The 15,509-nt window shown below is 44.3% G+C and overlaps 1 protein-coding gene across 1 annotated transcript; it reads left to right on the top strand.

Moving 5' to 3' along the window:
- The first annotated feature begins 2,491 nt into the window (after positions 1–2,491).
- On the top strand, positions 2,492–14,864 carry LOC139800088 (lysosomal dipeptide transporter MFSD1-like). The gene is made up of 12 exons (XM_071752802.1): positions 2,492–2,609; positions 3,676–3,778; positions 4,452–4,550; positions 5,826–5,937; positions 6,749–6,805; positions 7,433–7,589; positions 8,832–8,929; positions 9,180–9,292; positions 9,857–9,904; positions 10,411–10,471; positions 13,434–13,548; positions 13,781–14,864. Exons 1-12 carry the CDS (start codon positions 2,598–2,600, stop codon positions 13,838–13,840), a joined length of 1,035 nt encoding a protein of 344 aa, XP_071608903.1. The 5' UTR covers positions 2,492–2,597; the 3' UTR covers positions 13,841–14,864.
- Positions 14,865–15,509: the final 645 nt, after the last annotated feature.

The raw sequence follows: 15,509 nt of genomic DNA, 5'->3' as shown, positions 1-15,509 counted from the left end.
TTAATTGACTTGTTTACATGGTTACAAAGCTTGGTCTGGAGAGAGAAAGCAGCTGTTAATGTCAGTACCTCAGAAACCATCCTGCATTTCTCTTGCCAGCTGAAATGATGACTGAACACAGCTTCAAATGAAGGTGAGTGAAATAACTGCCTCAGAGCAGCTGGGATGAAATGGATCACTCCTGCCTGCTGCAAATTGGCAGGAAAAAAAAATAAAAAAATCTCAGAGGTCACCTAAATACTGATGGAAAATGGGTTTACTTCCTTAATATGGAAGACTTTATAAAATTCTGCTTTATTCACAGAGGCAGTGGATGTCTTCCAGGTGATTTTTAAATTTTTTTTTTATTTATATTCTGATTTTAGCTCTTCTTGGCTTAAAGCTGCTGGTGAAGATGGGGTCTGTTGGGGAATTGTCTCTTCAGACCCCTTCATGGTGTTCCCAGTTGGGCTCCTGAATGCTGGGAGGGTTTGCATGGGCCATGACTCTTCAAGTCAGTGTTTCTGGGTCAATCCCCTGGATTTAACACAATTTTGTTTGGCTTTGTCATTGCTTTAACTCAGCAGGTGTCACCCTGGGTTACTGCCCTGCCCATGGGGTTCATTCCTGACCTGGAATATTTCCAGGGATAAGGCACCAACCCCATCTCTGGGCAACCCATTCATTGCATCTGAGGCTGATGGTACAAACCTCACTTGTGACTCTTAGGCTACCAGAAACTGTATGACTTATAAAAATAGCTCCCAAAAGCTGATTTTTTTTTTTTCTTCCCAGTCCTTGTATATAAAATTCACTTAAAATAGTTTTTACTGAGAGTAGAGGTGATATCCCCATGTATGAAATCTGTCAGAAGTGATTGATACACACGCAGGAGAAGCTGAGGGAAAATTGAAGGAAAGGTCTGGCATTTCCAGGCTTCATTTAAATACCAGAGCTCTGCATTTAGATTGATTTATTTTTATGCCAATAGCTTCTGACATAAAATAGTGATATATAATGTGTTGGCTATAATGTCAACATCATTTTAAAGCTGACTCCAGGTAAAAACCCCTCCCTGTTAGTGCTGAAATGTAATGCTTTGTTCTGCTAAGGAGAGAGCCCCCTTGGAATGGCTCTTTAAGTGAGTGGGTAGGAGCAGAGGTGACCTCTCCTGGGACCCTTTATGTCCTGAAATTGCCCAGGGACTTTTAGGGTGACAGCAGACTACAAATAGGAGAAACACATCCTGTAGGTTGGCCATGAAGTTGCCCCCAAGGCTTTTAATGCTCACCAGAGCTTTGGACTGAGCATTGTGCTTGTTGGGTGGATTAGAGGTCAGTGGGCAAGGTGCAAAGATGCCAAATGACCTTATCTGAATTTTCCTTTGAGGCTTTTAGTGTTGGTTTGGTTCTTTTTTTACTTGTTTTGGGGCTACTCTTACTAGGGATGGAGGAACCTCTAGATGTCTGGGGGTAAAAGGGGAAGCTGTGCATTGACCAGACTGGTGCAGAGGAATCCTAGAATCCTAGAATGGGCTGGGTTGGAAGGGAGCTCAGAGCTCATCAAGTCCAACCCTTGCTCCACTCCCCCCGTGGTTCCCAGCCCATGGCACTGAGTGCCACATCCAGGCTCTTTTGAAATAGCTCCAGGGATGGAGAATCCACCCCTTCCCTGGGCAGCCCATTCCAATGCCTGATCACCCTCTCCAGAAAGAAATTCTTTCTCATGGCCAACCTAAACCTCCCCTGGCACAACTTGAGACCTCTTGTGCCCTCTTGTCTTGCTGAGAGTTGCCTGGGAAAAGAGCCCAACCCCCCCCTGGCTCCAACCTCCTTTCAGGGAGTTGGAGAGAGTGATGAGGTCTCCCCTGAGCCTCCTCTTCTCCAGCCTCAACACCCCCAGCTCCCTCAGCCTCTCCTCAGAGGATCTGTGCTCCAGTCCCTTCCCCAGCCCAGTTGCCTCCTTTGGACCTGCTCCAGCACCTCAATCTCCTTCCTGAGCTGAGGGGCCCAGAACTGGACACAGGACTCAAGCTGTGGCCTCCCCAGGGCTGAGCACAGGGGCAGAATCCCTTCCCTGGACCTGCTGGCCACGCTCTTCCTGAGCCAGCCCAGGATGCCATTGGCCTTCTTGGCCACCTGGGCACACTGCTGCCTCCTCTTCAGCTTCCTGGCAATCCAGACTCCCAGCTCCCTTTCTGCCACTCTGTGCCCAGCCTGGAGCTCCCCATGGGGTTCTTGTGTTGAACCTCATCCTGTTAATTTCGTTTGATTCTTTTAAATAAATAGATAAATAAGAAACTGCTGCCCCTGAGCTGATCTCTGTGAGTCCCAAAGGCAAGGAGAAGCTCTGCTGGGCTGCTGGGGGTGCTTCCCACTCTTCAGTAATTCTTTGGAATTGCATTCCAGGCTTTTTTGCCTTGCACAGGAGCTGTGGCTTTGCCTCCCAGCAGCCAGAAGTCTCTGAAACTGCTCCCTGGGTGCAGTTCTTGTTTTCCTCTTGTGTCTCTCTTCTTTTTCAGCACAGGGGGAGAGTCCTTAGCAGTGGCACAGAACACTTATGCAGTCAGCTGGTTTAAAGGCAAGGAGTTAAACCTTGTGTTTGGGTTGCAGCTGAGCATGGCCAGAATTGTAAGTAAAAATAAAAAAAGTAGAAAAAAAATTAAATAAAAAAACCCTGTGTGGGTTCAGAGCCTGCTGCTTGTCCTGGCAGGGGCTTGTGGCATTTCTGGTGCTCCCCAGGGTCTTTCAGTAAGAAATAGGTGTGAAATTTAAATGTAAAATGTCCAGAATTTGTGGTGAAACACAAAGGATGCACAAGGAAAGGGTTTCATGGGGTTTCTTAGGACCTGTCAGCCTTCTGCAGGAGCCTGGTGGTGGTGGCAGTGCAGGTTACTGGGTGGCACAGCCACAGTGCTGCATTTCACCTGATTAATTGATTCCTGGGGTCTCATAAAAGGCTGCTGAAGGCCTTGAAATGTAAAATCCCAAGAATTTGTGGTGAGCAGACAAAGGAAGGGGGTTTTAATGGGATTTCTTAGGACCTGTCAGCCTTCTGCAGGAGCCTGGTGGTGGTGGCAGTGCAGTTTAGTGGGTGGCACAGCCACAGTGCTGCATTTCACCTGATTCATTGATTCCTGGGGTCTCATAAAAGGCTGCTTGAAGGCCTCCCATCCTCCCCTGCTGCTGTAGGGTGTGTTTGGGCTGGTTCTGGTAGGAGCTGTGGTGTCATTTGGGTTTGGGGGAAGCACTGAGGGTGCTGGGGACCACTGCAGGGGTGTCCCTGGGTAACAGGGTTAGGTGGTGGCAGCTGGGGGGATGTTCAGGGTGTTGTTAACTTGGATTGCAGCCAGGGATCCTTTCTTGAGGGACAGAAAAGGGGGGAAAATGTGCTTTTTCCTCTCAGGTGGGAGTCCTGCTTGCCTGGGCTGAGCTCGTGCAGGGTGTGATGGGGATTTTCTGGCATTTTTATTTATTTATCCATCAAAGCACTGCTGAGGTGTGGCTCTGTTGTTATTATTCTTGCAGTGGTTAATTTGTGACACACCCAAGCAGCAAGGGCAGAGTTTTATCAGTGTTGATATTCCCTGTGTGGCATCTCCCCTCCTTGTTTTGAGCACTGCTCCATTAGCACCCTGCTTTGGAATCTGGGGAACTGGGAATTGCATTGCTCTTCACCTGAGCCTCTTCTGCCTAGGGGAGCACAGTGAACATGAACATTATGGGATGGATTTACTCCAGAATCCAGGATCTCCTGGGGTACACTGGTCCCAGCACTCTGGGGTTAACCCTCATGATAGGTCAGTAATATTTGGAATTGTTATTCTTGTTATTTGGGGCTTCTGAATATGAGCAGCTGGCCTGGGTGATTTCTTACAAGGACAAATAAATGTGGCACTAGGACAAGCCTCAGTCTGGAGTGTTCTTGTGCAGTGTGATTGCTGCAGCTGATAAAATGCTGTGTGATTTATTTTTTTTTTTTTGTGGTTGCCCCACTGGAGTTTGTATCTGACAGAGATGAAGCATTTAACACCCTCTGAGTAAAGGGCAGGCTTGAAAAAAATACTCTGAGGGCTCTCAGGATGGCCCAGCTTGCCAGCAAGAAGTAAAAATGAAATTTCAGCTGCTGTCTTCCTGCCCTTCAGGAATTTTAAGGCCTTGGTGTTGATCAGAGGGCTGGGGCTTTTGTTTCTGTATTCCAGATGAGGAGCTTGGCTGTGCTGAGTGGGAGTGCTGCTCATGTTTTAATAAAATAAATGTACTCCAGATCAAGGGAGGTGTCTCCTGTGGCAGGCTTCAGGATTTACACCTCACTCCTGGAGCTGTTGAGTCCCATTAAATCTCCCTGCTGAGCTTTTCCCACCTGAAAGTCTCTCTCCCTTCCCTCTGGAAGGGAAGTGGGAATAACAGTGAGGATTTGTCAGTGTCCAAGCTGCCAGGACTGACTGGAGCTGTGTCCCTGCCTTCTTGCAGGTGGTGTGACCTGCCTCTTCTCCCTGGCCTGTGCAGCAATCCTTGCTTACCTGGACAGGAGAGCAGAGAAACTCCTTTGTAAAGAGCAAGGGAAAACAGGTGAGTGGTGGGAACAGAGCCTCCCACTTGTGGTTGGATTATGGTTGGGCTTGAATTATCTTGAAGGGCTTTTCCAGCCTTCCTGACTCCATGGTTCTGCTCTGTGCAGGTTTGCAATTCTAGTGGCTGCTGCTTGACATCTTTTTCACAGGAATGCCTTTAATCATAATTTTAGTTAATTTTGATATCAGCAGCAAGTCTTACACTTTCAACCCCCATTTCACAGTCAGATGCACCATCACCAACTTTATAAACAAAGCCTCCCAGCCCAAATTAATTTGGGGTGTGCCACTGGTGCTTGGTTGTGTGGAATTGCTCTGATTTCCTTTACTGAGTGTACAAAACCCTGCAGCTCTTCTCAGGCAGAGTGTGGTGAGTCCTCAAGTGTGGGGGGATTCAGGCTAATTAGAAATTAATAGATTTGAGACCCCAGACTAGATCTGAGTCCTCAGTGTGGGAGGATTCAGGCTGATTAGAAATGAACCAGATTTGAGACCCCAGACAAGATCTGAGTCCTCAGTGTGGGAGAAGTCAGAATAATTAGAAATCAACCAGATTTGAGACCCCAGACTAGATCTGAGTCCTCAGTGTGGGAGAAGTCAGAATAATTAGAAATTAACCAGATTTGAGACCCCAAACTTGATTTGAGTTCTCAGGGTGGGAGAAGTCAGAATAATTAGAAATTAATAGATTTGAGACCCCAGACTAGATCTGAGTCCTCAGTGTGGGAGAAGTCAGAATAATTAGAAATTAACCAGATTTGAGACCCCAGACTAGATCTGAGTCCTCAGGGTGGGAGAAGTCAGAATAATTAGAAATTAATAGATTTGAGACCCCAGACTAGATCTGAGTCCTCAGTGTGGGAGAAGTCAGGCTAATTAGAAATTAACCAGATTTGAGACCCCAGACTAGATCTGAGTCCTCAGTGTGGGAGGATTCAGGCTGATTAGAAATGAACCAGATTTGAGGCCCAAGCAAGAACAAATAGTGTGAGGTTTGAGGCATGAATTTTTCCAGCTGATTACACATTCCCTTGAAACCCTGGTAAACAAAACTTCCAGAGGCTTTGGTTCCAGAGGACTTGTCTGTCCATAATGTGGGGGACACAGTTGTCTCTTGGCTCTGGCACTGTTGATTTAGGGCTTGGCTGTTCCTCACTGCCTCTCCCTGTGTAAAGCTCAAACAGGAGAGCAGACAGAGCTCTCATCACCTGAGTGTCTGTGCAGTGGGGATGAATTTCAGGCTGAAACTCTCTTGTCTCTTGCCCCCCTCCAGGTGAAGTGATTAAGCTCACAGATGTGAAGGATTTCTCCTTGTCCTTGTGGCTGATCTTTGTCATCTGTGTCTGTTACTATGGAGCTGTTTTTCCTTTCATTGGGCTTGGAAAGTAAGTGCCTCTCACTGGTGTGGAATCAGGACAGGGTTTTCATTCCCTGCTTACAAAGGGAGAAGTGCAGGCTAATATTCAAGAATTCCAGGTGGCCACAGGGCCACTGGGTCTCCCAGCAAGTCTGTGCTGTGGGTTTGTCACCTCTTCTCTGGAGATACAAATTAAAACACCTCACAGTTTCCTTATTCTGCTCAGCTTTGTGGGAAATACTCAGCTTGGCTGAGCTGTCAGAACTCAAAAGCATAATCCATGCTCCATTTCTGATTAAAACTTGGTACAAATTTTGTGTTCTGTACAGATTTTGCTCAGCACTGAGCCATCATGCAGAGCTGAAGCATTCTTATGGGGTTTCCCTTTTGAGCCACATGACTTGATCTCAGAGCTCAAAGGTGTTTTGAGTGTACTTGGAGTTTTAAACAGATTTCTTGAGCTCAGTGCAGGTTTTATGTTGAGTGAGGTGGAAAAACCTGGGGTGAGTTGGAGAGTGCTGAGTCAGCAGTGGAGGTGCCTGGTTTTTTTCCTTGTATTCCAAAACCTCTCACTTTGGTCTCCAACAGAATGCTTGTTGCTGCTGTCTCATTATTAGGTTTTGGACTATAATCTGAATAATCCTGAGACAAAATGGTGTAGAATCTGATAACCACCTCCTAAGTGCCTTGTAGCTGAGGCTGCACACTGGGATGTTGGTGTCAGAGCCACACAGAGGGAAATATTGAAAAAATTTCCTGGGTTCTTGTGTCTTTAGCTTAATTTTTCTCCCACGTCCAACCAGTGTGCATTTTTCTAAATCTGTTTTGTTTTTCTTTAGGGTTTTCTTTATTGAGAAGTTTAAATTCTCATCTCAAGAAGCAAGTGCAATTAACAGGTGTGTTGGGGTTGATTTAATGAGTAAGTTAATGAGCTCCTGCTGTGCTCAAGGGGTGTGTGTGTGTGTCTTTGGGCTGTCCCCAGCTGGGAGGAGATTTGGGTTCTGCTGTTGCAGGTGGTGACTTTAAGTGAGTAGATAGACTTCACCTGGCCCAGGGAATAATTGGGAAGTGTGGGTTTATGTTTAAATAAAAATTGAGGAATTGGGAAGGAAAAACTCTGTCTGTAGAGCATTATTTTGGGATTTGATTTCCTTCTGAGTGAGAGAAGCAGATTGATAGCAAGAATAATGAACTTCATTTTCTGAGTTTGAAGATGAATTTATGATGTGGTAAAAACCCAAAACCCCCCAACCTCACCACCATACTTTCTGGGATATGATTCCAAGAGCTCCAAGTATGCCAGGATTTCCTTGCATGTTGAGTCTTTCCATGTTTTCAGACTTTTTGGGCATTTTGACCTCTGGAGTCTGTTTTATGTTTGGTTTTTTTTTTTTTCTGTGTGTTTTTTCTTACAGCCTCACAGGTGAGAAGGGCATCTGGGGTGTTGTCTGCAGACACCACCTAAGGCTGCCCATGGTTGGCTGCTCTCCAGTTCTCTTATTTTTATTTTTATTCTTTTGTAGCATTGTGTATATCATCTCAGCACCCATGTCCCCAGTCTTTGGGCTCCTGGTGGATAAACTTGGAAAGAATATCATCTGGGTTTTGTGTGCTGTAGTAACTACCCTTGCTGCTCATGTTATGTTGGCTTTTACCTTCTGGAACCCCTGGATAGCAATGGTAACCAATTCTCTGAGACTTACAGCTAAATATGATGCAATGAGAAATGGGAATTTCTGAATTGTGTGGAGTTGGGAGTTTTCCTTCTCCCTGCAGAGAAGGTTTCAATTCCTCTCAGTGGTTTGGTGGTGTTTTGTTGTAAAACTCTCCTCTCATGCTTCATGGACATTCCTCACTACCTGCTAATCACCAGATTGCTGTGCTAGTTTTTTTCTCCTAAAACTTGTTCTTTTGGGTTAGTTCTGAAGCTTAAAACCATCTCACATGCACCATTGGGTAGTGGTAAACCTCAAGAAAAATCTTTTTTTGTTTTTCAGATTTTTTTTTTTTTTCAGATTTGCTGAGAAATTGCTTTGGAACTCAGGTTCAGTCCTGGCAGTAGTTCTCTCTCTTATTAAATGTGGATATTTAGAGCAGTATTGCACAGGGTGTTACTTGGGCTCTTCTTTTTCTCTTCTGTGAGTGGGGAAAAAGGATGTCATAGAATCATAGAATCCTAGGGGTTGGAAGGGACCTGGAAAGATCATCTAGTCCAACCCCCCCTGCCAGAGCAGGGCCCCCTAGAGTCCATCCCCTAGGAACGTGTCCAGGAGGGTTTTGAATGTGTCCAGTGAAGGAGACTCCACAACCCCCCTGGGCAGCCTGTTCCAGGGCTCTGTCACCCTTACAGTAAAAAAATTCTTTCTGATATTCAACTTGAACCTCCTATGCTCCAATTTACACCCATTACCCCTTGTCCTATCACTGGTCACCACTGAGAAAAGCCTAACTCCATCTCCCTGACACTCACCCCTTACATATTTGAAAACATTGATGAGGTCACCCCTCAGTCTCCTTTTCTCCAAACTAAAGAGACCCAGCTCCCTCAGCCTTTCCTCATAAGGGAGATGTTCCACTCCCTTAATCATCTCAGTAGCTCTGCACTGGACTCTTTCAAGCACTTCCCTGTCCTTCTTGAACTGAGGGGCCCAGAACTGGACACAATACTCCAGGTGTGGCCTCACCAATGCAGAATAGAGGGGGAGGAGAACCTCTCTTGACCTACTAACCACCCCCTTTCTAATGCACCCCAGGATGCCATTGGCCTTCTTGGCCACAAGGGCACATTGCTGGCTCATGGGCATCTTCTTGTCTACCAGGACCCCCAGGTCTCTTTCACCTACACTGCTCTCCAGCAGGTCAGATGTTTTAGTTTATTAGAACTTTACAGCACGTGGCATCTCTTGTTCTTTATTTCCCCAGTGTTTGCTAGGAGTGGCCTACTCCCTGCTTGCCTGTGCCCTCTGGCCCATGGTTGCCTTTGTTGTTCCAGAGCACCAGCTGGGAACTGCTTATGGCTTGTAAGTACCTCAGGCTCTGCTGCTCTGCTCTGCCTTGATGCTCAGGCAGTTCTGACACATTAATGACACTTAATTCCTCCAAATTCAGCCCAGCAGGAAGTCTCCTGCAGGTTCAGGAGGTGTCTCTGGAGGGGTCAGATGGCACAACAGAAAGGGAGAAGTTAAACCTCCTTGGTTGTTCAGGGCTGCTGATGTTGTTTTCTTGAAAAATAAATTCCTGCCCCGTGGTAATCCTGTGTTTCTGTGTTAGTATGCAGTCTATCCAGAATCTGGGTCTGGCAGTTATTGCTATAGCAGCTGGGATGATTCTGGACACAAGAGGATACTTGTTTCTGGAAGTCTTCTTCTCTGCTTGTGTTTGCTGTAAGTATTAAAAGCATTGAAAATGACTTTTGTACATTCAGGAAGCTTGGTTAGGGTTTATTCTTGATATTTCCTGTAAAGCAGTAATAACTCCTTTCTTACAGTCAGAGAGAGGCTTCAAGGGTTTATTCTTAATATTCCCTTACTCCTTTTTTACAGTTAGGGAGAGATTTCAACTTGGGTCAGTGTTGAAAGTAACTCAGACCTAATGAAGAGTGTTGTGGTTTTCTAGAAGTGCTTTAGTGAAAGCAGTGTCAGTGTTTGGAGAGAAAAAAAAAAAAAAAGAGTGAGTAAAAGAGTGAGTAGTTGACTGATACTCTTAAAGGCTTCTTTTGAGGGCTGTTTATTAATAAACCTAAATCTAAAATAACCTTTTCAGAGTTGCCATGCTACTTAGGGCAGAGTGAGATTTTTAGAAGCAATTGATAGATGCTGCTGTCAAAAATCTCCCCTCAATTACAACCAGTAGGGAAAAAAGATCTTAAGCTGTTGCTTGTTCCTGTCTTAAATCTGTTCTTCTCTCATTGTATATTTATTTATTTGATTTTTTTTTTTTCTTTTTAGTGTCACTAGTAGCTGTAGTCATGCTGTACTTTGTGAACCACCTCAGAGGTAAGTGTTCCCAGCTGCTGCCTGTCCCTCCAGCTGACTTGAACAAATGTGGAGGAAATTCTGCAGCTTTTTCTGAACTTCATAACAAACCTGGCTGTACATGTACCTACAAATATAAATACTTAATTCTGTGGACATTCCTTCAAGTAGCAGTGGTTTTTCTCAACTTTTTTTTAAGCAGTAACTAGTGAAGGATGTGGAAGGGATATTATTTTGTTTCTTTCAACCTTGCTTCCACTTTTTAGGGTATTATGGCAGGTTGTGGGGAAACTTCATTGTTAGGAAAAACCTGAGTCAGATTTGAGCTCAGTTTGGGTCCTGATTTTGGTTGCTGGGATGATTGGGAGCACATTTCTCATCCTCCCTCCCTTGGTTCCTACTTCTGTAAGATTATCCCACTGATTTCTTTTATCAAGTGCTCTGGGAACTCCTGTAGTGAGGTGTCAATCAAAGGTGCAGTCATTAGAAAAATAATAATGTGCTTCAAAGTGTATGTTCTGTTGCAGGGGGGGATCTCAACTGGTCTGCAAAGAAAAGGAAAAAACTGCAAAAAGTAGCTGCAACTGAGTAAGTATGAAGAGCAGTGTCCTTAAATGGTTGAGCTGAAGTAGTGAAGGGGATTTCTGTCTGAACTCAGTGCCTTTTGCAGCTCTGCCATTTGTCCTGAGTGTTATTTTCTGGCTTAATTAACACTTAGTGGTAGAGTTTCCTGCTCCTGCCTTCTATGAATGAGTAATGAGAGGAAGCAGCAAATAACCAGCTCCTCTTTTCTGGCACTCTTCCTCCCTCTTTTCCTTTATTTTGGTTCCAACTGAGTGGAACCAAAGTGTGTTTAAAAAATACTGGATCACTTGCCTCACAATGTGCTTCATTTATGTGGTGTGTACCTGACCCAGTCAGCAACAGGCATTACCTGTGGGGTTTTAAGTGTCATTAAAAACCAGATCTCTCTCCAGAAGAAACTACACCCCAGTCATTTCCCCTTCAATTCCAGCTTCCTCCTCCTGCTCTCCTGTTTGGAAGTGTTCAGCTTGGCTCTGGAAGCTGGGGCTTGAGCCTCAACTGCAGCTCTGATCTGAAACCCAGTTTGGGGTCATAAATCTTACTGACTGCAGTGAAAAGTTTCTGGTTTTAGGAGGGAAATGGGATGAGGTGTTTCAGTAAAGTGGAGTCCACTCCCTTTAGAAGGAAATGGGGTGGGCTGGGGGCAGAAATTATTGAAATAAGCAAATTTTGGCAGTTCATCCAATTAAGTGTATTTCATTCTGTGGGAGATTTGTATGTGCTGGTTTCCTCTCTACAGAAAATAAGGAAAGTAACCTAAAAAATCCACTTCCTTGGTCTTGGCAAAACACTGGGGAGATGTTAAAGGTCCCTAACAGCTGGAATTGGATACTCTTGGTTTTTTAAGTGTGTTGTTTTACCCCTCTGCACAGCAGAAAGTTTACTTCTTTTTTTGTTTACTCTCTGAGGATAATAAACGAGGGGTGAGGCTTTCAGTGGATATGGAATGCTGTACAAACACTGGGTTAGTCTTGTAATTTTCAAAATAATTACCTCTACTGGGGAGAGAGAAGAGAGGCAGAGAGGTGTCATCTTAAAGGCAAGATGAAAGACTACTCAGCTCCTCTATTTCCACTCCAGCTTCTCCATTATCTGCACAAATGTGTAGGAAAATTGCTTTTTGAAGCAGACAGAATGTCAAGGCTGTCTTTTGGAGTTTGGGGCAGCTTAGTTTGTCCTGGTGACCTTGTTGAAGATTCTTCCTAGCAGTGTCTCAGCACCCAGATATTGTCACCTGCTCCTGGTTCTACTTAGTGCTCTGAGGACTGGAGTGCCTTGAAAAATGCAAAAATCAATGGGATAAAGTCTTGGGCTTTTTATTGATATTTTTTCCAACACATTTAAAGCAAATGTTTAATTTGTTTAAGGATAGAATAGGTCTTAAGAAATCAGAGGTCCTGCTCCTCTGATCTGAATTTGTTTTTCCTCTCTTCCTTTCTGTTCTCACCTAACAACTCAGTGAGTCCCTTCAGAGCTTGAAGTTCCTTTACCTGTAACCTTGTTGGAATGATTTCCTTTTTAATAGGTAAAATATGCACAAGTGTGAGGTTTGCAGTCATTTCTTTCACTGGGGTGTGAGGATACTTCAGCTGGTCTTGGAAAAAGACCTGAGAATACCTGCCCAGGGGGTTTAGCCAGCTGACCTGGGGAGTTTAGTGTGGTTTGGTTTCTTGTCCAAATTTGTGAGTTTGTTACACACCAGCCCTGAGGAAAGCTCAAAGGAACTCAAACCAGACCCCTGAGCACACTACTTGGTTGTGATGGGAATCATCCCTGAGCCAAAAGGTCACAGCAGGTTTTTAACACAAATAAAACAACAAAAACCCCCCACTTTATACCCAAAACCAAAAATTGTGTCCCAGTAGAGCTGCTTTTCAACCTGCCTGGCCCCTGTGAGATGTGTGTAACACCTGAGCACTTACTGTGAGGAATGGCTTTGTGTTAGTGTCAGTAATTTCTATCCCAATGTGTTTTTCAGAAAAGAAATTTGAATAGCAAATCTCATCCAGGAGTGGGGAGCATTTGATCAGCATCATGGCAACTTGAAGAACTGTAGTGTTGTTTAGTTTGCTCTCTCTGCCCAGTAATTCCTTGGAAAAGGAACTCACTTGCTGGGAGCTGTACAGGAAATGCCTGATTTTTATGCTTTGTAACCAGTTTTAACCAATGCCAGCTCATCTCTCTGTTTGAGCAGAGTGGCTTTAGAGTGCTTTGCTCTGTGTTTAAGCTCTGTCCTTGGAGAGGGTGCTCTGCAACCCAAGGAAAACCTCCTCACCTTAAGACACAGAGCAGTGTGAAGTCTCTCTGTGTGCAGCACTAGGTTTGGGGGGAGGTTTCTTCACATATTGGTGGTTTCTGGTCTTGAATTTAGGCTCCCTGCCTTGCAGAGCTTAGGGATGGGTCACTGTTACTGCCTCTGTTTTATGCACACCACTGTCTTAAGAAAACTGTGTTTAGAGCTTTGTTTGGTCCAATTCCTCTTTAAAACTTGGGTGGAAAAAGAGTGAGAGTGCTCTGGCCCAATGCTGGCTCTTTCTAGGACACTGCTGTTCATTCTGAAGGCTGCTGAGCAGCCTTTTATTTGCATTTTTGACAACTGATTATTTTTGTATTGTAATCTCTATTTTAAAGGAGTGAGAGCTTGTTTTAATAAAGTGATGGTCGAGATTGTTCCAAAGGCTCACTGAGCATGCTGTAATCTGTGGAAACCAAAAGGTTTTTCTTTCTCCTGAAGTCTTGCAATGTAAATAAAAGGAAACTGCAGAAAACAGCCTCTCTCTTTCTTTATGTTGAGTCAGAGGAATCCAGACACAGCTCCTGGTCTCTTTTAGTTTGATACCCAGTACTCAGCTGTGATATTACAAGCATTTTCTAGTTCTTAAAAATCAAACTGCATACCCAGGGTGAAGTTGCTTGGGTTTGCACTCCTCTGGGCAAATACCTGAAACCAATTTTCTTTTTCCAGAGCTGAAGAACAAGAGAGGCTCAGACGTCAGACTGAAGAAGACTTGGCTAAATTACAGCCCAAAGCTGATGACTTTAGTTTAAGGAATAAATACCTCTCCAAACTAGGAGCTCAGGTATTAGTAACAAAGTAGGGGTTTCACTAATGAGGAATAAACCAGTGAGATGTTGACTGTAAGAACCTGGCTGCTTGGTAGCCAGCAAATCAAACTCTGCTAAAATGCTAAGAATACACTCAGAAATAGTAATTAAAAATCTAATGAAATGAATCAATGGCTGGTGGCCCAAATGAGCTGAGAAGAGGGCTTATTATGATGCATGATTTATTTTTTTTTTTAATTTTTGCAGCTGCCAGATAATTACTCCTCCTACTTATCAACCATGGCTCACAGGAGTGTGTTGAAATAACTTCCTCCCCCACTTGCAAAAGCAGAAACACACTGAAGGTGGTCCTGGGGCACTAAACTTTGTTTCCAGTACTGATGACAGCAAAAAGCAGAGTGATGCACCCTGTTTTTAAAGTACCTTGGCTTAAGCTGCCCCTCTGCACTGGGGGTAAATAACAGAGATGTGGATGAAGAAGCATCTGGCTGCTTGGTGGGACTCAGGAGCTGTGTACTGCACCCTCCTCTCTAAAATACTCAGTGAGTAGCTTGAGGCAGTAGCAAGGACTTGGTGTCCCCAGTGCTGAAATGTAATCAAATAGCTGTGAACTGAGCCCTGGTGCAGGTGGGATTTGGCCTCTGGAGTTGGACAACGTGGTTACCATGTTGGAAATGGCCCATTTTGTTTTTCTTATAGAAAAAAAATTATGAGGGAAGGGTTACCTTTTAGTCCAAGGAAATATTTCAGAGGAAATGGAACTATGCAATTTCAGTGTTACAGGCCTGGAACTGAATGCCAGGTCCCAAGCTCATGGAAGTCCTGATTAATGTGAAAATTGCTGTATTTTTAAGAGGTTGGAATTAAAAATGAAGAGAGTTGAATGCACTATTGTACTAAATAGTACTAAACACACTTTTTTTTTTTTTCTACAGTAATTTTAACCAGAGCTTCTAGAACTCATGGTCTTAAAGCTGGGTTTTTTTTTGGTTTGTGTTGTTTTTTTTTTTTTTAAAGATGCATTTCAGTGGAGATTTCTTTCATGTTCCTGAAAGATGAGCTGATCATCTTCCTGAAAGACTAAGCCAAGGTTGTTTTGCTTTATAGTTCTGTAGTCTGAGGAGCAATCTAGGAAGATAAAAGGAGCAGGTTGTGAACTGTGCTGAGCTTGCTGCTGAAGGGGAGCACTCAGTGACCTGTGATCATTTTTATTGGTGCTTTCTGTGCTCCCTTGGAGAACCAGACCCTGTCAGCTGATTGATACAAGTTGCTTTTATTTTTCCTTGTAGACTTGTGAATTCTGGGTCTTTTTTAATAAAAGCTTTAACTGGATACTGGCACCTGTATTTTTCTTACATGGTTGTTTAGTGATGTGTTGTGGCTGTGGGGACTTAGAGATGCTTTTTATTTTTTATTTTTCAAACAAGCACGACCTCTGCTTTCCCCTGACAAACGTGGAGTTTCTGACAGGGTCTCTTTGAGGACCCAAAGGCAAAGTTGTCTCCAGTTCCTCCACTTAATGGGTTGATGCATTTATTTTTTTTTCTCTTGGGGAGGGAGGAAATTCTGTTCTTCTGTTGCTCTTGGTCCCCTTGAATTCTGCCCCGTTGCAGTGAACTCTTGTGCTGTTACCTGGAGGGCAGCACTTGGTGTGTGGCACAGCAGGGGCAGGAACTGTGAGCTTCAGGTCTTGGTAAAACTTAAATCTCTCAATTCTCTGCACCCTGTGTGCTAAAGACACATGGTGTAACTTCCCAGGGTCACTCCCTTCCCCTTCCTTTCCTTTCCTTTCCTTTCCTTTCCTTTCCTTTCCTTTCCTTTCCTTTCCTTTCCTTTCCTTTCCTTTCCTTTCCTTTCCTTTCCTTTCCTTTCCTTTCCTTTCCTTTCCTTTCCTTTCCTTTCCTTTCCTTTCCTCCCCTTTCCTCCCCTTTCCTCCCCTTTCCTCCCCTTTCCTCCCCTTTCCTCCCCTTTCCTC

Source organism: Heliangelus exortis, chromosome 9 (genome assembly GCF_036169615.1).
Source record: "Heliangelus exortis chromosome 9, bHelExo1.hap1, whole genome shotgun sequence".
Lineage (NCBI taxonomy): Eukaryota > Metazoa > Chordata > Aves > Apodiformes > Trochilidae > Heliangelus > Heliangelus exortis.
Note: the sequence above shows the minus strand (reverse complement) of the source record. Positions and strands in the feature narration are given on the sequence as shown.

What these genes read in the sequence shown, in the direction of transcription:
- LOC139800088 (XM_071752802.1), top strand. An exon ending in GGGGTTAACCCTCATGATAG is followed by an intron (nt 3,779 to 4,451) that starts GTCAGTAATATT and finishes GCCTTCTTGCAG; the next exon opens with GTGGTGTGACCTGCCTCTTC. An exon ending in CTTTGTGAACCACCTCAGAG is followed by an intron (nt 9,905 to 10,410) that starts GTAAGTGTTCCC and finishes GTTCTGTTGCAG; the next exon opens with GGGGGGATCTCAACTGGTCT.